This window comes from Rhynchophorus ferrugineus, unplaced genomic scaffold (genome assembly GCF_030347505.1).
Source record: "Rhynchophorus ferrugineus isolate W39M unplaced genomic scaffold, kcgeb_rfMv2 rfM11, whole genome shotgun sequence".
Classification (NCBI taxonomy): Eukaryota; Metazoa; Arthropoda; class Insecta; order Coleoptera; family Curculionidae; genus Rhynchophorus; species Rhynchophorus ferrugineus.
This window is the reverse complement of record NW_027472590.1, coordinates 6,898,993-6,921,417: the sequence shown is the minus strand read 5'-3', so window position 1 is coordinate 6,921,417 and position 22,425 is coordinate 6,898,993. Positions and strand designations below refer to the sequence as shown.

General features: G+C 34.0%; 5 protein-coding genes and 1 long non-coding RNA gene across 17 annotated transcripts in view; 2 read left to right on the top strand and 4 right to left on the bottom strand.

Moving 5' to 3' along the window:
* Positions 1-3,481: 3,481 nt before the first annotated feature.
* Positions 3,482-6,765, top strand: LOC143204722 (uncharacterized). The gene is made up of 6 exons (XM_076417466.1): positions 3,482-3,864; positions 3,923-4,835; positions 4,890-5,149; positions 5,215-5,379; positions 5,438-5,933; positions 6,285-6,765. The coding sequence occupies exons 1-6, from the start codon at positions 3,607-3,609 to the stop codon at positions 6,629-6,631; spliced, it is 2,439 nt and encodes an 812-aa protein (XP_076273581.1). The 5' UTR covers positions 3,482-3,606; the 3' UTR covers positions 6,632-6,765.
* A 91-nt stretch (positions 6,766-6,856) lies between these two features.
* On the bottom strand, positions 6,857-7,865 carry LOC143204730 (deoxycytidylate deaminase). The gene is made up of 4 exons (XM_076417481.1): positions 7,678-7,865; positions 7,381-7,616; positions 7,113-7,326; positions 6,857-7,056 (listed from the first exon to the last, which is right to left on the bottom strand). The coding sequence occupies exons 1-4, from the start codon at positions 7,719-7,721 to the stop codon at positions 6,999-7,001; spliced, it is 552 nt and encodes a 183-aa protein (XP_076273596.1). The 5' UTR covers positions 7,722-7,865; the 3' UTR covers positions 6,857-6,998.
* Positions 7,866-8,267: 402 nt separating this feature from the next.
* The window catches only part of LOC143204732 (neurobeachin), a 161,964-nt gene continuing 147,806 nt past the window's right edge, over positions 8,268-22,425 (top strand). For 2 of the 10 annotated variants that reach the window (XM_076417486.1, XM_076417484.1), the window contains exon 1: positions 8,268-8,566. In XM_076417486.1, the coding sequence (XP_076273601.1) occupies positions 8,408-8,566 (159 nt within the window). In that variant the 5' untranslated portion in view covers positions 8,268-8,407. Of the gene's footprint in view, positions 8,687-8,741; positions 8,797-8,854; positions 9,176-22,425 lie in introns of those variants that run through there. The other 8 variants (XR_013007661.1, XR_013007662.1, XR_013007663.1 and 5 more) reach the window with 8 other exon arrangements.
* Positions 12,001-12,894, bottom strand: LOC143204734 (uncharacterized). The gene is made up of 2 exons (XR_013007665.1): positions 12,815-12,894; positions 12,001-12,198 (listed from the first exon to the last, which is right to left on the bottom strand). It is a non-coding gene; the product is annotated as an uncharacterized LOC143204734 (long non-coding RNA).
* On the bottom strand, positions 13,404-15,718 carry LOC143204731 (deoxycytidylate deaminase). Of its 2 annotated transcripts, XM_076417482.1 has the most exons (4): positions 15,563-15,591; positions 14,409-14,447; positions 13,761-13,909; positions 13,404-13,707 (listed from the first exon to the last, which is right to left on the bottom strand). In XM_076417482.1, exons 1-4 carry the CDS (start codon positions 15,574-15,576, stop codon positions 13,475-13,477), a joined length of 435 nt encoding a protein of 144 aa, XP_076273597.1. In that variant the 5' UTR covers positions 15,577-15,591; the 3' UTR covers positions 13,404-13,474. The 2 variants fall into 2 exon arrangements, with proteins under 2 accessions (XP_076273597.1, XP_076273598.1); XM_076417483.1 differs by lacking the exon at positions 14,409-14,447 and having other exon boundaries at positions 15,563-15,718.
* Positions 19,973-20,986, bottom strand: LOC143204430 (deoxycytidylate deaminase). Of its 2 annotated transcripts, none has more exons than XM_076416961.1 (4): positions 20,828-20,986; positions 20,543-20,775; positions 20,266-20,503; positions 19,973-20,210 (listed from the first exon to the last, which is right to left on the bottom strand). In XM_076416961.1, exons 1-4 carry the CDS (start codon positions 20,839-20,841, stop codon positions 20,150-20,152), a joined length of 546 nt encoding a protein of 181 aa, XP_076273076.1. In that variant the 5' UTR covers positions 20,842-20,986; the 3' UTR covers positions 19,973-20,149. The 2 variants fall into 2 exon arrangements, with proteins under 2 accessions (XP_076273076.1, XP_076273077.1); XM_076416962.1 differs by having other exon boundaries at positions 20,266-20,485; positions 20,828-20,985.

Sequence of the window (22,425 nt, the reverse complement as noted above, 5' to 3'; positions counted from 1 at the left end):
GGAACTATATTTTACTTATTAGAAACAGTTGCGACAGTTAAATAACCCATTTATAGTAAAAAGTGTTAAAATATAAGTTGCACAAAAAATGTAAAGTATTATAAAAGGTTTGTTGCATAAAATAAGATGGAAAAAATCGATTATGTAGCGAAAAAATAGGGATTCGGAATGAACCCGATTTTTCACACATAATCGCTAAAAACCAGGAAATTAAGTTCGAAAATAGTTTGCCCGCCACTAGCATTGTTTTAAAAATCAGAAACAATTTCACTGGTGTCTTTATGGTTTAAAATAACTTTCCCCCCTATTATATCGACCTAAATATTTTATAACAAAGTTGTATGAATTACTAATAGTAAATAACAAAAAATTAAGCAAACAGATCTTGATAGAATAAATCAATTTTCCACATTAAAATTCATTCATGTAGATTTTTTAAGAGTCATCTAAATCAAAATCAACTTTCGTTAGCATTATTGGAATAACGTCAAAGAATATTCAGCATGTTTAATTATTTCTAAGTATTTGGTGTAGATAAAACACACACTTATAGTTTTTGTGCAATGTTGATTATTCGATAATGAATCAAACGCTTGAATGACTTTGTCGCACTCTCAATAAATTTGGCAATAACGCGGAAAATGGATCAAGATAACTGTCTTTATGGAATATTTAATCAACTTTAGCAAACACTGTTTGTTCCAGTTGCTTTATACAACGCTGGTAATTAATGGTAGAACCACCATTGATTTTTCACAGTTTAGTAACGAAAATGTGGTTAATTTTATATTTATTTGAATGTCACCTTAAAAAAAATCCAGAGTTATCTGATGACATTTATGATAACTTGTTAAAAAAAATAACTGTATTAATGACATTCTACATATGCAACTAACAAAACCCTTTCATTAATATGTAAAGTGCCAATAAAAATAATAATGCTTGAATAATAACTGTATTAGAAATGCATTTATATATAAAGGTCGTATTTATAATTGAAATTGGTCAATAAAAATAAAATATTTGAATATTGAACAAAAACGAACAATGAATGCCAACGGATAATTTTGAAACTCTTGTTGGGCGTTAATCAATTTATCTTAACTTGTGCAAGACAAACCCAGAGGACTAATTTTGTAAATGTATTGCATGTAATTAATTAACTCTGCTTTTTTTCAAGGGGAGCGTTCTTTTGAAAGACCAAATAAAAAAGATGTATATTTTTAGTGGAGATTTCATCAGGATTTATTTGAAATTGATTTTTTTCCTTTCCGTTGCTTATATCCGTTCTGGAACACAGCGCAGAACTAAGTACTTTAAATATGTTGCAAGAAAAATACTAACATAATAGTAATGCTATGAATTTTATGTAAAAATTGTAAATATCTGTAAAAAATGTCAAAAATATTGACAGCGAATGTTAATAATGTCAACGAAATCTTGGGAGATTTTAAATAAAACACGTTGCCATATTAAACAAAAAATCTACTAATTTCTGAAAAATAGCAGTTTAATAATTTTCATAACAAATTAGCAGAATTGTTGTTTTTACTGGCCATCTGTTACTAATTGTTTATACGGAAAATGCGGCATAACTAAATATTTTGTCTCTTGCGACACAACAATACTACAAAAAGAAAAAGCGTGATAGTATTTTTATAACAAAATTACGGTTTTTACGGTAACCAGAAACAGACTCAAGAAAATGTAATGAATGACAATGTCAGTTTTAGTAAAAAAAGTAATTAATTACTTGCTTGTTAACTTAATTAACTTAAAAACAATATTTTAATAACTATATATTATATACAGTGGTTACTAAAATAATTAAAACAGAAAAATAACTGGAAATATAGTCATAAAGCACCCATAAGATTGCACGATCGAGATTGGTGTGGTCTTTTAAGAATTAAACCGCTCAAATTTAATTATCTATTTCAACAAGAGCCGGAATAAACCATCGAAAATCCTTTCTGGCAGTTTCTTTGTTTCACGGCACCTACGATTGTCCAACATCGCTAATTTGATAATTAAGACCGTTGATATTGCTCAGAAAAAACATCAATCGCAACAACATTTCGATGATTACCGATAACTAACGCCAATCTAGGTTATTTATTGTTAACAAATACAGAAAAAAAGAACAAACAGAATTGAAATGATGCAAAATATTAATTATACCTTTTCCGTAAAAATAAAACGAAGTAAATCGTTGTGACATAATTGAATTAGTTTGTTCCAGCGATTTAGTTAGTGAAAGCCTTCGGCGGTAACAGCAATTATACACTGCACCAAGACACAATCTGTATTGTTTTTTTGACATGGGCGTACATAAAATAATATACAATGCATATACTTACGAAATATATCTTCATATGTTTGTAATAAATTTTTTGGCATTAAAACAACTAAATCAAGTTAGTGTTTAATAAGATTTTGTTTATTCATATTCTAACCTAAAAAAATGACATAAGTCACATACATAAAAACGTGTCAGTACAGTCAAATTGTAAAGGGATATTTTTAGGTGCTATAGGCAATGAAAATTCATTTAATCGAAATGTAACTCAAAAATTATAGTAAATATATTCACATCAGTGACATATACCTGAAAAAAATATTTAATTTAATATTTTAACATGGTTAGATTATACATGCTGTTTTTAAACTGTTGTAATCAATAAGTTTATCTTCTATTTTTAAATTATTTGTGTTAATGTGTAGCAAATTGTTGTAATAAAAACAGAATAAAAGTGGCCTTTTTTAAATTTTCTTTTGGGTTTAACCCATGCTATTTTCGATTTGATAAAATAGATTAACAGAACTACTTTGGGCACTTTCACATTCAAAAGTGTCCAAAGAAATATTCGAATCGAAATGACCAAAAAAATTACTAAGCATTACGGAATAATAATATTAACAGTTTAACGTAAAAAAATGTGTCTTTTATTTTTAATGCAGTATTAGATAATCCACAATATATATTTTAATGAAATCTAAAAGTTACGATCACCTATTCCTTTTAACGATATCTACTTATTTTAAAATTCCAGTGATAAAAACGGAATTAAATCATATAAAATTAACAGTCCTAAAAAGTATTTTTATCTCAAATATTTTTAATAATTTAATTTCTTTTCATAAACGAAAGAAAATAATTTAGGTTGTGTATTTATCAAAATAATTATAATAATGAATAAAACGTTTTTTATCTTCATTGTATCAAAAAAGAAGTAACGGATATTAAGGTAATCTTTTCTACAACACTCCTACACCACTGAGACAATTTTGATTGACAAATCTGATGAACCATTGTTAATAGGGGACAAAAAATTGATTGTAACAAACCGCATTTAAATGAAATACCTCTAATGTTAACAAACGCCCGGAGTGTTTTTAATATTTTGCTATTTAGCACTAATTTAAGTTAAATAACTGGATTTAATACGAAATCTCTTTACGGTAGTTACTAAATCAAATTCGATCTTTCCTCCTCCATCGTGTCGATTGCTCAGGGGCTATATATAGACCCCTACCCAAAAAAGTTAACACTAGTTTGTCGCAGCTCTCTGGTCACATCGGATCAAATGCTGATCGTCGGACATAATGAGAAGAAATAGGATTTCGAATATCGGCCGTTGGCTGTTTGTGAGCCTAGTGGTGGTGTGTGTTAGTGTGGAATGTCGGGTCATCAACCAACACGCCGATCTGGAAGTGTCGGCTACGGAGACTAAACCAGTAGCTGAACCTCTACCGGTCCCATCACCGCTGGTATCTGATGCTGAGCCAGCACCGTCAAATGTCAACCAGAAAGTCGCAAAAAGCCTTCAACCTGCCATGGCTTTTTCTTTCAATAATGAGAAGGTAAGTTCGTATTACATCCTGTGATATTCTATGTCATTATTTTGTCGTTGTATTCTAGAACGAAGACGCGGCCGAAGCTGCATCTGTTCAAGTCGAGGATCAAAAGCCGGCCGCTATAGATTATTATAAATATATAGCTGAGCAAGAGGCGAAAGAAAATTCGGCTCGCGGAAATGCCAAACTGGTGGAACCAGGCGGTGAAAGTGCCGAGACAAGGCACTATGGATTTGATAGTTTCGAAAATAACGAGAATGACGACACAAGTCACGAGGAAGGCGGACATGGTCATGGGGGAGATGATGGGGGTCATGGAGGAGATGGTCATGGTCATGGTGGCCATGGAGGTGATGGACATGGTCATGGTGGTCATGGAGGAGATGGTCATGGTCATGGTGGCCATGGAGGTGATGGACATAGTCATGGAGGATCTGGTCATGGTGGCCATGGAGGAGATGGACATGGTCATGGTGGTCATGGAGATGATGGACATGGACATGGTGGTCATGGAGGAGATGGACATGGTCATGGAGGATCTGGTCATGGTGGCCATGGAGGAGATGGACATGGTCATGGAGGAGGTGGTCATGGAGGAGATGGCCATGGTCATGGAGGAGATGGACATGGTCATAGAGGAGATGGTCATGGTCATGGTGGTCATAAAGAAAATGAAGACGGCGAAGGATACGTTGAAGACGACGACCAAAGCTCGGAGGTATACGGTCATGGTTTCGGAGATAGTGCCTATGACTATGAAGGTGGCCATGGCGGTCATGGTGGAGGTAAAGGAGGAGATGGTGGTAAAGGAGGAGACGGTGGCAAAGGAGGAAGCGGTGGAAAAGGAGGAAGCGATGGAAAAGCAGGAGGTGGTGGCGGAAAAGGAGGAGGGGGCGGCGGAAAAGGAGGAGACGGTGGTAAAGGAGGAAGCGGTGGTAAAGGAGGCGGCGATGGAAAAGGTGGAAATGGTGGCGGAGGTAATAAGCATGCTACGCATGTTAATAATAAAAATACTGATGCAATCACTACAGGTGGCGCGGGAGGAGGCGGCGAAATTGTCAAAGGAGGCGGAAAGGAATTCCACGCCCATCATCATGGAGAGCACGGCGAGAAGGGAGAGAAGAAATACGACGGTCATCACAGTCACGAGAAGGGCCAGAAAGGTTACCACGACAAGGAGAACCATTCCAAGGAATACGCGGAAAAAGGCGGCAACAAGAAAGAGCACCATCACGACGACGGCTATCATGCCGAACATTTCAAGGAAAACGGTGGAAAGAAGGGCTCCAAGGTAAGAAAAAACATTCGTCTGGCAATGAATCCTAATTCCTCAAACAATTCCTACTTTTAATCCAGTACAAGGAAGACGGAGAGCACAGCAAGGGGCATAGCACCAAAGGTTCCCACAGCATACACAAGAAGGAAGAATACGAAAAGAAAACCGAATTCTTCGACGAGGATCATGAAGGAGGCGAAACCGAAAAACACGGAGGGTTCAGTCAGGAAGGCGGATTTAAGAAGGTAGGAGTAGAGAGGTACTGTCGAGAACCGTCGTAAATTACAACGATTTCATATTTAGGGAGGTCATTCTAAGGGAGGTCACAAGAAAGGAGGCAGTCACGCGTCCCATTACGGCAAGGGCTCCAAATCACAAAAGGGCGGTTTTTATAAAGACGATAAGGGTCATAGTAAAAAGGCCGGCCATGATAATCATCACGAGCACAATCATAAATATGGCAAAAAAGATAGCGCGGAGAAGGGACTCAAATGGGGATTTAAAAAGGGATCTGGAGGAGGTGGAGGTGGTGCTCAAGGCGGCGGAGGCGGCCATGGAGGAAATGCTGGAGGTAAAAAGGCTGGAGGGCATAAAGGTGGAAATGGTGGAGGTAATAAAGGTGGACATTCTGGAGGCCATGGAGGTGGTCACGGCGGTGGTAATGCTGGAGGCCATGGAGGAGGTCACGGCGGTGGAAGTGCCGGAGGTCATGGAGGAAAACATGGTAGTGGTAGTCATAGCGGTGGAAAAACTGGAGGTCATGGAGGAGGTAATGGCGGCGGACATAAAGCAGGCCATGGTTAGTATAAATTCTCATTTATTATAAGTGATTAACGGGGTTTTATATATATGGTTAAGTATGCCAATATTCAAAAAATTTCAATTTACTATGGTTATAAATTAATCTTGGCATAAATAACATAAAAAATAAATATTTTATATCCCTGTTGTATTTGAAACTTTATTTATTTTCACAATTGTTATTTGTGATAATATATATATAAAAGTGTAATAATTCCTTTAGGAACCCTGTTATATTTCAATATGTAATATATTACGTTTATGCAACCATTAATACTGTAATTTAAACCGAATGGTTATTGAATTGTTTCGTTATTCCCAGCATCAAACATAATTTCTCTGCTTGTAGGTGATCATGGCCATTATAGGGTTTATGACACAAACGAAAAGGAAAAGCTGGATATAACCCCACTCGATTTCAGTTCCGAATTTTCCGCCCCAAAAGAGGAGAGTGACGTAGACATCGAAATTAACGACGAGCCCTTGGAAAAGGAGACTGATGACGAGGAAGTCGACGAAACTGAGGGCGAATCGAGTCAACCCGTTGGTGTAGCAGTAGCTCAGTCTTCGGACGATGCCAGCGTACCTATCGTGAAACGAAAACGAATTAGGAAGAGGAAGGTTTCGAAACAATCCGACATACGCCCACTGCCGGCAGAAAGCAGTAATCATTTCGTTATCGTAGCAGCCGAGTAAAATTCCCCTGTTATATTTTGTTATTATTTATTGTTGTTTGTTTTTTGTTATTCCATGTGATTTTATTTATAAGTAGAAAAATGTATAGATTTCTTACTGTTAAGACTGTATGTATTCCAACAAAAAAATTGTTTCCAAGATCGATTATATCTTAACATGTCGTTAAATATAAAATGGTGTATTATTCATAGGCTCCCTAAAATAATAATCAAATACTAGTAACAATTATAGCTTTAAAAATTGTATATTTGTCTATATAAAAGTAAAAATATAATTTGAGATAAAAAAATAACATTTCCACTACGTATATATTTATACATATATCCAATTCGAGGAGCAAAATATATACATCCATTTTGATTAACTGCTAGTTATTAATTTCATCAAAATCAATAAGGATCTTTTTACTTCTTGGTATAAATTGTCTGAAACAAATAATGCCTTAGTAAATAAAAAACAGCATTTCAACATATATACTTACTGATATGATATTCCAGCTGCTTCAAACATTCTTTTTGAAGCTACTGTTTTTATTTTTGATGCTTTCTTATCTGACATATATATTACTTTCTTAATACCAGACTGTATGATAGCTTTGGCGCATTCATTACATGGGAATAATACCACATACATGGTACAATTCTTTAAGTTCATAGAATTCTTGTTAATGATTGCATTTAATTCTGCATGACACACTAAAAATAGACTAAGTTAACCTATAATATAACATTAGAATACTACATCTTTACCATATAAATGTTTATTGTCATTATCTACCTCTGTCTTCTTGTTCCATGGAAATTCATCATCATGGCAACCTTTCGGCATCCCATTATAACCAACTCCAACAATAATTTTGTCTTCGTTCACAATACAGGCACCTACCTGAGTGACTGGGTCTTTACTTCTTTTAGCGGCCAGAAATGCTGTCGCCATAAAATAATCTTCCCATTCTAGATAATCTAACCGCTTTTTCGTGATATCTCTAAAAGTAGACTCAGGATAGATCCTACATAGTTTATATATTTTTCTGTACAATAAAAAACCTTGTTTCATTTAATGCGTCACGTAAACCATTCAAATTATCCATCGCTAGCTGTTTTCGATCACTAATCCTGGACAAAATTAAATAAATATCGTTAAATAACCATCAAATTAAAAGGACTTTTATATTTTGGTTAAGTAACCCTGTTTAAAAACCCAAGCCAAAACACAGATACGTGCCACGTTGCCAGGCTTACCAAGGTGTCATTTTGTTTGGTCATTTTCAAATACCAATTTTATTTGAATTTACTATATTTATAATGCTATATAGTATAGAGGTTATTTTTGTGTTACATCTAAAACAATGGTTTTTAATAATTGTTTTTTTAATCTTATCTAAAAAAAAATCAATATTATATCGAATATATGATCGCTTGTTTTGTAAAATTACTTCGACTTAAAATCAAAAATAACACCTTAATAGAAAACAATGGTTTACTGAAACGTGAAATATTGGATTCCAATGGTTTTCTAAAATATTGGCATCAACCTGCCGAAATCAGCTGTTCAACGTCAAATAATATGTAAACAGTGCATCCCTTCGCTGCGCTGGAATGAAAAAACCCTATCAGGAAATCAGTGCTCTCACCGGCGCTGTCATTTTCCAACCCAACATGGCAGAAAGTGTATCGTGCTGTGTTCGTTTACTGGAAATTTCTCGGTGTTTTGTGTAAATGTAGTGCTTCTTGTTTATTTGTTGGTGAGAATACGTGTTTTAAACAATTTTTCGCAATGGCGGATTTAACGAAGCCGCCTTTAAGTGACATCAAGCACCCCGAGGAGGTAGTGCGAATGGCTATGAACGATAGCCTTAAATTCGCGGTGTTAATTGGACTTATTGAAGTGGGGCAAGTGTCCAACAAGGAAGTAGTAAACACCGTCTTACAACTGGTGAGTAGTACTCCGGTGTTTAGTCTGAAATACGTTCTCGATAGGTTTAAGAAAACATGTCCGACAAGATTACTTTCGATTGCATTATCGAGTCGGAAATAAACGATTAAAACATGTAAAGTACGAACAATTTTATCTTAATGAGCACAGGTATTTAATTAACCTCACTATACAGGTGCCGGAGGGGAGAGGCGCGTGACATAATAAACAGCGTGGAACAAGATGTAATTGTCTGTTTTGTTTATTTATTTTTTTAGAAATAATAATAATTTTGTTTTTGTACGACAGGTGTATTGGGACGGATAGTGTTCAGAAGAACTCGCCCGGTCTTTGAGTATTTTGTTTAGTTCAATATGGAGATTAGTGCTATTTTTATTTATTTGTAGATCCGAAAGGCGCTGCAGGGTATTAATGCGTGGGGTTTAAATGATCCCTTTGACTTTAGAATAATGTATCAAGTCGGCTGATTACGAAAACAATTTCGATGCAGATCGGCCTTGTTTAAGTTTTTGTTTGTATTTATTTTACGATTAACAAGTCCAATGATTTTCCACTAACGGCTATGTCATAACTAACACTGAATATTGTGCAATAATGCGTTTTTTTACACTGTATCCATGTATCTTTGTTTATTGCACTAATCTAATACCACTAACCATATATTTTAAGGTGCTCCATTAACAATTAACTCAACATGCAATTGTATTGTTTGGGATAATAAATAAAATGATCAGGAGATATATAATATTGTTTTTGTTTTCCCTACGTTACAGAATAACTTGTTAGGTTTTTCATTTTGTGTAGTTTAGAAGGTGGCGGTGTGTTCTGGTTCACTTGTTCCCCGTATTACCGTCTGGTTCCCTTTAATAGTAGTGTTGAGCATGGGGGGTGGTGGTGGATCGTCGGTGGTTGGTCCTCGTTAGGGTAATTCGGTTTCCCTCACACCTCTAACAAGTTCTTCCTTATTTTAGTCTATCAAGGGATAATATATCTGATAAATGACGACATATAGGCGACCCCAAATAATCTACATGTTTATCTGTCATTAGCCGAGAAGATTGGACTGTAGACACACCTTTCGTTTGTCTATTTTGGAGTTTTAGGGTAGTAGGCATCTGCGGGGTGGTTTTAAACGAATTACCGTAATTAATTTATGCGTTTCACGCCGAGAGAACAAAATACTAGGTTGTACAATAAGTTATGTCGATCAATAAGAAAAAAATGGGCGAAAACGTTTGATGAAGGAACAAGTTTGTGGAGTTTTTTAGGTACAATTCAATTGATATATTATAGTATGAATATCGATTGAACGCTCCATCATTACGGGCGATGTTTCATCATTTATCGGCCAGAGCCATACTGCTATCGATGAATCGTCTGTAGATTGTGGTTTGAAGACTGATTCAAGTTGTTGGCTTTTTCTGGCGTCTTTTAAAAGTGCCTTTATTCCGTTGAGAAAGTTGTGTTCTGAATAGGAATAAGTGATACATGGAGGAAGGTATGTCTGAACTGTACGGCTATCAAACAAATGACAGATGCCTTGCCCACTATTCTATTTCGCACAGTTATCTTTCCATTAATTTTCTCTAGTTTGCCTATAGTACAGTTGAGAATCAATAGGTTGACCAAGTAGAAGTAGCTCATGGTGGTTGATTCTTATCCAGTTAAGCGTTTCCTTCTCAGTTCAGGAGGAATCCATCTATTGAGTTTCTTTTTATAGTTAGTTTAATTTTGCAGTTAATACTTACTTTACTTAGAGGACTTTTACAGCATTTTTTAGGTTTTTCCGTAATTCTACTTGAGCATTGACATTGAGCAACTATCAGCTCGTAATAGCAGTTGACAGAATCTATCGGGAAAAAATGCTACCCATGTCCACCACTGATCTTCTAAAGGGTGGATTCCATATCTGAATAAAGTGATGTCAGTAAATTTATCAAAAAAGAAGATGAATACTAGTAGGATCAGGTGGAAAACAAATTATAATATGGAAGGGATATACGACATATTGTCCAAGCTCACTGAGGAGATCGGTTAGTCGGAGGGGGCTAAATATGGCGAGTAGGGTGTACATTAATTCACGGATTTTCGTCACGTTTTGGTTGAGCCGTGTGAGAGAATGCGCTGCCCGAAAGAAAAAATATTTATGTCTTCTGTAAATTAGGTATTTTCTCGGGTTCTATTAATCATTTGGGTTCTATTTGAAATTATTCGAGCAATCTTCGAAGGAACTTAAACCGTTCGTTTGTATTGATATTTTTTAGAAACTGTTGGCAAAAGTAGATAAATTATATTACTGTAGATATACTGGTAGATAGGTATTATTACTTAGATGAAAAAGTTAGTAGCTAGCTGAGAACTGTATGAAATTGCTTCGATTTTTACTGAAGATCTCGTATATTTTTACCAATTTACTTATTATAACTATCCGATAATATTCGTAGTATAAGCAAATATTTCATCAGAATATATAAAATGAAATTGATGATATTGATCAAATGTAATCCAGAACAGGATGGCCCAAAGGGCCTATCTTAGTCTTTGCTGTAATAATGTTTATGTTTTAACACTGCTGTTTTTTTATTAAATGCACCTCACTACACTACACAAGATAAAATGTGCACTCATGTCTCCTTCCAATTCTTTTGATTTCCTGGGTGACATTGGCTATTTGAAGGTCTCGATGTAAGTAATCAGTCTTGTAGTCACCTACAATATTTCTCAGGACTTGTATTTATATTACCATTTGTGGAACATCCCCATATAATTAACCATTATATTTTCCTTTATTTGAAATAAACAAAATGACGTATAGCGTTTAAACTCTGCGTTAGTACAGAGGATAGTTGTGCTAACGTAGCGACGAACATAATTTCGATAATTGCTTTTGCAATAATCTGATCGGACAATCAAATAAATCAAAATGATCTATCAGCACGAAGTTATAAATGTGAGGGTGTTGGTTTTGATGTTGGTTCCCGAAGAAACCTGTTCAACTTGATGCAGATCAAAGGTGATGGTCGGTTTTGATACCAGAAGATACGGTGTTTATATAAATCATCGGGCGATGATTGAAACACCAATCAGTAACTTTGATGGATAGTTAGTATGGTTTTGCCAAGAGTGTCAGATAACTTTGGCAACGGTCATGGGAGCTCATAAGTAAATCTGCGTTTAGTAACGCTCGAACAATGAAGAACCATTCAAAAGTAAGGAAATTAATTTGGAAAATGGTGGATGGGAAGCTCTATCTCATCCAGTGTATTGCCCATATTTAGAGCCTTCTGACCACCACTTGTTGAAGGTATTGCAATAATACTGTTCGTTATATAGTCTGTTCAAAGTTATTTTGTACATACAACATCTAAATTTGTGACGTCAAAACACAACACATGCAACAAAATTCTACCCTAAATAAAATAATTGAACAAAAATGTTATCAAATATAATTTATTTGAACATTATGGTACATCCAAAAACTACAGTTAATTATACAGTCACAGTAGTTTATAGGTTAGAGTTATAACCTATTGTTTTCAAGAATTTTGCATACGTCTGACAACCGGACGACTTTGACAGGCTCATTCGTTTACGCGTTCGAACTAATCAGACAGCATTGTGTCTCTTTTTAACTAGAATAAAATGAGAAGGAAAATATTGTCTGATCCTAAAACGAATTTATAAATTGCGCCAGGCAATACATTAAAGATCTTGATGACGTATGTACAAAAAAACTTTGAATAGACTATTTTTCTAAGCTTGAAAACAGAGAAGTTTTTTGAATCTGAATAATGTATTTATTTAGGTTTTCATTGAATTTTCAAGAACAAAAAAGGAACCTTTGGCATACACGAGGGTCCCCATTTATATTTTGAGTAATATATTTTTGCAGTTGTTCCACTCTAACTGAGGTACGTTTAAAATAGGCCTTCACGAAGTTGTTCCGAAGAAAAGACTACCATTTGCTTCAGAGTGCTTCACTTCAAATTATTTCTGTCGGCTTTGGCTCGTCTTGGAACACCCATACAGTGGATTGCTGGTTTGTTTGGGGCTCATTAGTCACCTGTGTAGACAGTTCTTGATGTACCACGACTGCATTTCTTAATAATTTCTTTGCAGCAAACATCTTTTCAAGCTCTTGGCAAATTATGCGGGATCTAATATGAACAAATAATTTGACAGCGAAATGTTCATGTCATGTCTTATTGCCACTCGCCATACTAATGCAAAAATCTTATTCTAACTTACACGATCTTGTTGTTATATGATTTCCCGCTCAGCAACAATCTTTTCTGGCTTCCATGAATGAGCTGCGGCCACGATTAAATTCCTTATACCAAGGATGAATCTTCATGGCCGAAAGTCGAACTAAGTTGATCGATACACTAAAAAGGGGATAAATCGTCGCACGAAAATGTTCACGGGTTAATCCTCATCTTTTCACCGGGACCCAATTTCCAAGTCACCGTACACAACTTATGCTGAAATGAAAAAACGTTGTGAAGAAGGTAAGGCTATGGTTATAAAAGTCCAATTTCGAACTGAAAACGCCAAATAGAGCCAAACCCTGGTATCTAATAAATTTGCCTATAAAGCTTTTGTTCACTAAGAAGTGATGACTATGTTTACGAGTTTGTATTCTTCAGAAAATGTTTTGTTCGAAATTATGTCTAACTAAATTCTGTGGTATTTACAAGATGTTAGTGCAAGTTGTTGTACTGCTTCTGATTGTTTATTGAAAGAAATACTTAAATTTTTCCGATATCCGATGATGTGGGAACGGGGATCCAGGAAGGAAAAACTATTTGTGTTTGGACGAATAAGAAACATTATAATATTAAACTATAATTTTATTTGATACAGTGATTGTATTTTAATGTTTTCGTCATCCTCTCTACGCTATGTATATCATCCCTCCAGATTAACTGTGATTTTCCTGTTGCTTGGAGTGTATGCTTTAAATATCTTGCCGGGTGCCGTTTCTTTACGCTTCTTTTGACCATGTTGCAGGTACACCACTTTCTTAATGCCTGATTGTACGATAGCCTTTGCACATTCTACGCAGGGGTATGCGTTAATGTATATAGTACAGGTCTTTAAATCGGCTACATTAGCTTTTGCCGAGATGATAGCGTGACACACTAAGAACAAATAGTATTACTCAATAATATTAAAATTCATTTACCAGTTTTACCATCTACATAACCAATTGAAACTACGTTTTGGTCCGAATCTATAATACAAGCCCCCACCTTGTTATTTGGGTCTTTGCTTCTCATGGCTGCCAGGCCAGCTAATGCCATAAAATAGTCGTCGTCCTTCAGGTAGTCTTGACTAGAACTTCTGAAATAGGGCTTTTGTATATAAGAATTGTATTATTGACAAAAGGCAGTGACGATATTGAAGTATATGAAGTGAGCTATTGATATTGTATACTACACGAGTACTACTGCACTGGGGCCATCTGTTCAGAATGGTGTTACGAATGAGATGTTACTTTATATAGCCGTTCAACCAGTCGCCTTTTTTTTCTTTTAAATAAAATCGTTTTTCAAGTAAATTAATAGTTTTTGGGTTTCTAAACCCTTTCCCATGTTTGAACTTTTACATATACATATATATATATATATATATATATATATATATATATATATATATATATATATATATATATATATATATATATTCAAGATGCACCCCATGTTATAATTATGGCAACCCGAGATCGACTCCTTCCAATAACTATAATTTGATCTAATTTGGCTTTTTAGTAACGTCGGATCTCACTTTGTATTAGAGATCTTAAAAAATGCATGTATATAGTTTGTTAAGAATAACTTACCCCTCGGTTTTCCCTTTAAAAGTTGCTCTGGTCTCATTACTAAAAAGCTAATTTAAATCACATTATCGTTACTAGAGCGAGCGGATCTCGTTCGCCATAGTTATGACACGTTTTTCAAGTAAATTATAGTAAAATAGTTTTTGTGTTTCTAAACCCTTTCCCATGTTATAACTTTTACATATATATGATGCACTCCATGTTATAACTATGGCAACCCGAGATCCACTCCTTCCAATAACTATGATTTTATTTAATTTAGCTGTTTAGTAACAAAAAGAGAGCAACTTTTAAGGGAGAAAAACGTGTGGTAAGCTATTTTAAAAAAATGTACATACATGCATTTTTAAAGATCTCTAATACAAAGTGAGATCCAACGTGTATATATAGTCTGTTCAAAGTTATTTTGTACATGACCGTTAAATGACACAAAAATTTAGTATATACACGTCGGATCTCACTTTGTATTAGAGATCTTAAAAATGCGTGTATATATTTTTTTAAGAATAACTTACCCCTCGGTTTTCCCCTTAAAAGTTGCTCTGGTCTTATTACTAAAAAGCTAATTTAAATCAAATTATCGTTACTAGAGCGAGCGGATCTCGCTCGGCATAGTTATGACATGTTTTTCAAGTAAATAAATAGTTTTTGTGTTTCTAAACCCTTTCCCTTGTTATAATTTTTACATATATATACATGTAATACAAGATGCACTCCATGTTATAACTATGGCAACACGAGATCCACTCCTTCCAATAACTATAATTTGATTTAATTTAGCAGTTTAGTAACAAAAAGAGAGCAACTTTTAAGGAAAAAAAAACGAGTGGTAAGCTATTTTTAAAAAATGTACATACATGCATTTTTTAAGATCTCTAATACAAAGTGAGATCCGACGTGTATATACTAAAGTGTTATGTCATTTAACGGTCATGTACAAAATAACTTTGAACAGACTAGATATACACTTCGGATCTCACTTTGTATTAGAGATCTTAAAAAATAACTTACCCCTCGGTTTTCCCCTTAAAAGTTGCTCTGGTCTCATTACTAAAAAGCTAATTTAAATCAAATTATCGTTACTAGAGCGAACGGATCTCGGGTTGCCATAGTTATGACATGGGGATGAGCTTGTATATGAGAGTTTGATATCTTACCCTAGATCGGTCATGTTGTGGAAGACACCGTCGAACTATTTAATCACCCAAAAACTATTGAAATTGATATTGTTCATCTTTATATACTCAACGTTCGTTTCGGATATCTTATTTGTTAGTGATATCTCGATGACAGCTTTAAATAGTGCATTGTTTATTATTTTTCATCCACTATTGTCTATTGTATGATATTAGGAATCAGTCTACTTCAAATACCTTTATATTAATCTATTTCGTATTAAGTTTATTAGTTTTTATCTATGCGTAGTTATTTGATTAAAAATTCCGTCTCTCTTTGTTTATTCATTCCACTATTCAATATTTAAAAGAGTAGCTGTTATATTTTTTGCCTGTTAATAAATTTATTTATTTCAAACTATCATTTTATGTAATATTCTGGAATCTCACATTACAGATAGCCCATCTTTGGCTTTTATTAATCTATTGCTTTCTACTTTACCTTATGTCCCATATGAGGACTAAAAACTTACTGACAAATGAGAAATTAAAACATTCATTGTAACCACAACATATAGAGGTATTAGAAGGGTATCTCCCATGCATTACCTGTGTGCAAGTTTAATGTTCACTTGCAATCAGAGGGCGCGACTGCTAATATGAGTAGCGGGAAATTTAAAATATTTTAATAACAATAATAGCAATAATAATAATAATAGTAAAAATAAAAATGCAATAAAAGTTTAAAATACATTTTATTTAGGTATATGTAAAATTTACATTAGTAATATTATTTCAACGGAGAATTCATACAATTTTCTATGTTTAATGATAATATATTATACTAACAACATCTTAAAACGTAATATAAAAAAAATTGATAAAAAACAATTTATACTTTTAAATATACAAAGTTTAATAAACTATTGAATATGGGACATTTTTTTATTATATTAAATATAACTGAGCGAAATATAGAGTACATTACAATAACAGGTCAATTGAAAAGTTTCCGGCCTACCATAATAAAACACATTTTTTTGGAAAAATTATTTTTTTTTATTCAACATAATTCCCTTCAAGGGTGATACACTGATTATAGGGACCCTTCAACTTTTCGATACCATTCTTGTAGTACGATTTGTCCTTGGCCTCAAAATGGGCCTCAGTTTCGGCGATCACTTCTTTTTTTGACGAAAATTTCTTCCCAGCGGGCATTTTTTTGAGATCTGATAACAGGAAATAGTCGCTGGGGGCCAGATATGGAGAATACGTGCACACGGTGCATTGTCTTGGTGAAGCAGCTTTCTTTTTCGTCAACTGCGGTCGTCCTTCAAACGGTCTAATAACGCTATGTAATAGTCGCTGTTGATGGTTCTTCCTTTTTCAAGGTAGTCAATGAAAATTATTCCATGCGCATCCCAAAATACAGACGCCATAACCTTGCCAGCCGACTGTTTTTCTACGCTTTGGAGCGGGTTCATTGTGTGCAGTCCACTCGGATGACTGTCGATTGGACTTTGGAGTGAAATGATGGAGCCATGTTACATCTATTATCACATATCGACGCAAAAACTCGGGTTTGATCATCTTCAAACACTGGTCCGAATCATCTACTCATCGTTCTTTTTGGTTAAAAGTGAGCTCGCGCGGCACCCACTTTGCACAGAGCTTTCTCATACCCAAATATTCGTTAATGATATGATGTACACGTTCAGTTGATATCTTTAGAGTGTCTGCTATTTCATTCAATGTCAATTTACGGTCATTCAATATAATTTTGTGGATGTTCTCCGTCGGTAACAACATCTTTTGGGCGTCCACTGCGTTCACCGTCTTCGGTGCTCATTTCACCACGTCTAAACTTAGCATACCAATCCTTAATGGGTGATTTTCCTGGGGCATTGTCCGGAAACTCGGCATCAAGCCTAGTTTTTGCTTCAACTGTATTTTTTCTCTTCAAAAAGCGATATTTTATCAATACTCGAAGTTCCTTTTTATCCATTTTTTCACAATAACAAAAGTTGATTATGGTTAACAATGAACTGTAAGTTGTAAATAATTACATTATTAAGTGTCTTAGATCATGAGTTTTCCATATTTGTTATCAGTTTTGAGTGTCAGCCATTTTTATATTACGATAATCAGTTATTGTTTTATATTATATTATTGTTTTCCAATTCACATTCTTTTTTGGCTTTTGTAAAATTCAAGTTTACATTGAAGTCAATATACGTTTTAATGGTTTTCCAACTGATAACTAATTTATGATACGTTGCATTGTATCCGTTTATTAAGGGTATTTTTACTGATAAGGTTTTAAGAACAGATAATGACGTCATATAATTGGTATCATAAATATAATTTTAAGCTCGTAACAAATTTCCATTTAGTATATTCTAATAGATATATTTCTACCATTTTGCTAATTTGTAAATAACATACGTTCTGGGTTTTTTAGATATTAGTTTACGAATAAACAATAAAAGTTTTTTAATCATTATTAGAGATGAATGGGATATTTACTTCCAGTCATTATTATCTTAATTAGGTAGTCTTATCCTAAACCTTATTCTAATGTCTATATGTGTCCTATAGTCAGATCGGTATTTAACATAAACATTTATGGGTTCTAGAGCAATATCGCGTTGTATAGCTTCATTAGAGATATAGCACGGAGCATCATTAGAGTTTTATTAGAGATATAGTACGGAGCATCGGCAATGGCATTCAATACTTTGTTATGGTACCATTGAATGAATGATGGCTATATTAGACTTGGTAGAAGCACCCCATAGATTTCTACTTGACTGAATAGGGTTAACTATTCATTTTTGTAGCAATATATTGTTTCCTAATGATAACTAGGATACATTATTTCGCAACATCTCCGAATTTGGCGCATGCCCATATTGGCTCCATTTAATTTTAGAACAGAGAAGGAGAGGAAATAACATATTTTATTTTAAAAGGTATTGAATAAAACGAAATAATAAAAACATAATTAATATATGTCCAACTATTATATTTTTATAAAACATCATATTACACGTTATCATTATTTTTTATAAATAAAAATACACAAATATGATAAATAATTGATTTAATGTTGAAACTATATATAAGGAGAGAGATAAACAATGAACATTTTTTGAAATAACACGTTTTATTTAAAATATTATTGAATAAAATGAAATAATAAAAATAATTTCTATATGCCTTTCTATTTTTATAAAAACACCATATTTAAATATATTTACATGTTTGAACAATTAACAAGATCTCCAAGAACCATATAAATAAAAATAAACATAAAAAAGAGCAAAATCGTTTAGATCAAACCCAGTCTATATAGTTAAAACCAAACAAAAAAGCCATAACTATATATGAAAGCAGTAAAATTTTCCTAAAAATCTCCAAATATTATAGCTACTGTTCTTGGTCCACAAATCCCATTAATAAGTTAACTACCTTGACTATGGTTGAAGACATGGCGCATTAAAGTCAATGAAACAAAATCCACCCATGTAACGTTTACCTTGCGTAGAAGAACATGTCCACCAGTGAATATCAATCATCGTCAACTCCCCCAAGCAGAGCATGTTAAATAACTTATGCACTTAGATAGACTCCTAATCTGGAAGAAGCAAATCAAATGTATTGGCTCATCGGGCGCAAATCCACGTTATCGTTGGATAACAAGGCGTTGCTGTACGAGTCTTTACTCAAGCCTATTTGGTCATATGGAATCCAACTATGGGGTGCCGCTAGCCAATCTAATATATCCATCATCAACGGTTCCAGAATAAAGTGGTGCGTGCCATTGTTGATGCTCCGTATTATATTTCAAATAAAGTGATACAACGCGATATTCCTCTTGAACCGATAACGAGTGTAATTCAACGTGTTTATGTGAAGTACTTCGAAAGGGTGTCAGTGCATCCCAACATACTCGCTAACCAGGTAAATATGCGACGTGATAGTGAAGTGCGTAGACTAAAACGTTTAACACCACCTGTTCTGATATAATAGACATATATAGACTTTAGATTAAGCTTTAGAATTAATTAAGATATTATTTTATACAGGAGATCGCTTAATGAAGTGATTTTCTACGTGCCATATATATATATATATATATATATATATATATATATATATATGTATATATATAATATAGACATAAGGAATACTTATTTCCTATAGGGCAGATTGTGAAATCACAAAGAGTAAAAAAAATATATGCGACTAGTTGTTTTTGTGTTTCTTCTCCAGCGGTACCACTTAGGGCTAATTATAGTGTCTTAGACCACCCTTCAAAGAAAGGGTAATTCTTTGGTCGCAGTTTTGTTAAATTAATTCAATTTTTCATTTAATCAATTGTTTTAAGATTATGAATCGCAAAACCTTATTTGGAGTCACTATAGGAGATAAAAAATAAAAAGGAAAACGTTTTGTTTTTATCTCTATTCTATTTCATTTAATTCTGATGGCTTATAATATGTGATGCAAAATATGTTACATATATATGTAATAAAATAATTAAAAAATATAAATTATTTAAGTAGCAAGTACATAAGAAAGTACTTGTGATGTTTGAATATTAAACGTTACTGTACTCGAACAACATTATGTCCTATTGATTTTATCCAAATCAATTACTATTATTTTATTGGGTGTAGTGTATGGCCTGAAAAAACAAATGACTGACAAATAGGTACTACATTATATAAAATTATTCTTACTCGATAGAAATACCAAGATTTTCAAATATCCTGCGAGCAGCTATAGTTTCCACTTTTTTCTCATGTTTGTTTGAATAATATACCACTTTTTTAATACCAGCTTGTGCGATAGCTTTTGCGCATTCATTGCATGGGTATAGAATTACATACATGGTGCAAAGTTTTAGATCCGTTGAGTTGGCTCTTGCATAGGTGAGTGCATTTCGTTCCGCGTGACACACTGACAACAAAAGGAACACTTTACATTAATATTATTTGAATGCCATGTCAATTTTACCAAACAGATGTTTGTTTTCCAAATTGTTTTCGAATCCTTTACCCCATGAGAATGATTTGTCGTCTCCATTTGGCATTCCGTTATATCCAACCGAAACAATGCTGTTGTCCGGACCTACAATACAAGCTCCCACTTGGGTGACTGGGTCCTTACTCCTCATGGCGGCTAAACCCGCTAATCCCATAAAATAGTCTTCCCATTTCAAATAGTCTTGCCGTGGTTGATTAGAATTTCTAAAATAATATTTTCGATTAACGATATACAAAAACACGTACATAAACTTACCCTTGATGGGCCATTTTGTTGTAAATAATTGTCGTTTTGATTTTGTTGTAATCACTGCAGAAATGAATGCGTTTTCGAAATGTGTGCCTTAAATAATCATGATTTGTTCATGATAGTTTTTTTAAAATTTTTATCTCGATTGCTATATTGAGATATTTGCGATATTAACTTTTACTGTAAGTAATCGGTGAATCAGTAGTAATCGTTTTGTTTTGTTGTATTGCATTCTTATCAATACAATTATTAAGTGACACCAATTTTGATGTTATATATTAGTCATTGTTTTAAATTGCATTACATGGGTGGTTGGCATAAGGATTTCAGTTAGGTCAGCTAACAATTTCGGGTTTTTTGACTCTAACAATATGAAACAACCACAAAGAAATAAGTTCGAGGATTTTTCAAGGATTAAAATACATTGTTTGCGAATTTTTAATTTCTTAGGTTTCGGATTGCATTGTGCGTTAATAGCTAGTAGTAGATTAATTAGGGGTCATATCTGGGATGTTCTTTCTATTGTCTTCTTAACTATTTTCGACGTTACTATTGATGATTTATATGATGATTTATTATTTCCATTTTCTGCGCGTAGGATATTTACACCTGTCTGTAGAGTTATTGTGTATTTGGCAGCAGTTCTTACTGTGTGTTATCTTGGGCACATGATCTATTTCAGGTCGAAAAGATGTATTTTGTCTCTCTTGCTTGAAAAATGCATGAAATTTATGGGAACAGCAATAACCTACCCATTCTTCTGAAAAAAATAACCGTATTTGTTCGATTCAAAAATCCTTGTAACTTTTAATCCATTAACTTTACATCTTTGCGATATACTTCGATTACTTATTGTTGTCGAAGTTGATGTGGAAACGGAATTACTGATTAGGAATCAACAACAAGAAAGAGCGTATGCGTCATGATTATTTTTATATCTCTTGTCTGCATGGCACCAATTCAAGCTTACTGTCAACAGGTGGTGAACGAATGAACGGTGATATCATTTATGTGCCTTGAAACTCTTTGAAATTTATTTAAAGTCCAAATACCAAGATATGCTGCCATATTCACCAGATAATGCTCTACTAGATTATTACTTAATTCAGCCTATATACTCTTAAACGTTCGATAATTAAATATATTTATACGCACTTAACGTATCTTGAAGTAAATGTAACGATTAACTGATAAAAAAAACACTTTCACCGATTTTTAATAATTAACAGTTTCCACACTCGCATTTTTTATATTTGATGTGATCCGGTAACTGTACCGTATATGGATAGTGGATTTCGTCAGGCTCCCCAACGAAATTATGTCACCTCATTAAGCCGTCGTTTTTTTGGGCGCTAGGCCTGCTATAATTCATCAATTATGAGCCAAACGCGTGGGCATCTGTTCCGAAGGGGTTTTTTCTGCTTCGGGGCGGCACGGCGAAAAAAGCATGGTGGCTAGAACTGGAGCGTACATCTGTCGACAATCGTGATTACTGGGCGTCACCAATAATCTACGTCTATAAACAGATCGGTTGAAAATTTAAAACTTTTGCCAAACTCCTATTTGTAATATGAATTTACGTAGATAATAGAACGAACATGTAG

Bases quoted from the DNA above. Each gene is read 5' to 3' on its own strand.
- LOC143204430 (XM_076416961.1), bottom strand. The intron at 20,504-20,542 runs GTAAAATTGACA...ATTAATGTAAAG, and splicing joins GGAAAACAAACATCTGTTTG to TGTTCCTTTTGTTGTCAGTG. The intron at 20,211-20,265 runs GTAAGAATAATT...TTGTTTTTTCAG, and splicing joins AATCTTGGTATTTCTATCGA to GCCATACACTACACCCAATA.
- LOC143204731 (XM_076417482.1), bottom strand. The intron at 13,910-14,408 runs GTAAGTTATTCT...GCCCTATTTCAG, and splicing joins TTTAAAGGGAAAACCGAGGG to AAGTTCTAGTCAAGACTACC. The intron at 13,708-13,760 runs GTAAAACTGGTA...ATTTGTTCTTAG, and splicing joins TTCAATTGGTTATGTAGATG to TGTGTCACGCTATCATCTCG.
- LOC143204730 (XM_076417481.1), bottom strand. From the start codon at position 7,721: ATGGATAATTTGAATGGTTTACGTGACGCATTAAATGAAACAAG. The intron at 7,617-7,677 runs GTTTTTTATTGT...GTCTACTTTTAG, and splicing joins GACGCATTAAATGAAACAAG to AGATATCACGAAAAAGCGGT. The intron at 7,057-7,112 runs GTAAGTATATAT...TATTTGTTTCAG, and splicing joins GCAGCTGGAATATCATATCA to ACAATTTATACCAAGAAGTA.
- LOC143204722 (XM_076417466.1), top strand. From the start codon at position 3,607: ATGAGAAGAAATAGGATTTCGAATATCGGCCGTTGGCTGTTTGTGAGC. The intron at 4,836-4,889 runs GTAATAAGCATG...CAATCACTACAG, and splicing joins AGGTGGAAATGGTGGCGGAG to GTGGCGCGGGAGGAGGCGGC. The intron at 5,934-6,284 runs GTTAGTATAAAT...CTCTGCTTGTAG, and splicing joins CGGACATAAAGCAGGCCATG to GTGATCATGGCCATTATAGG.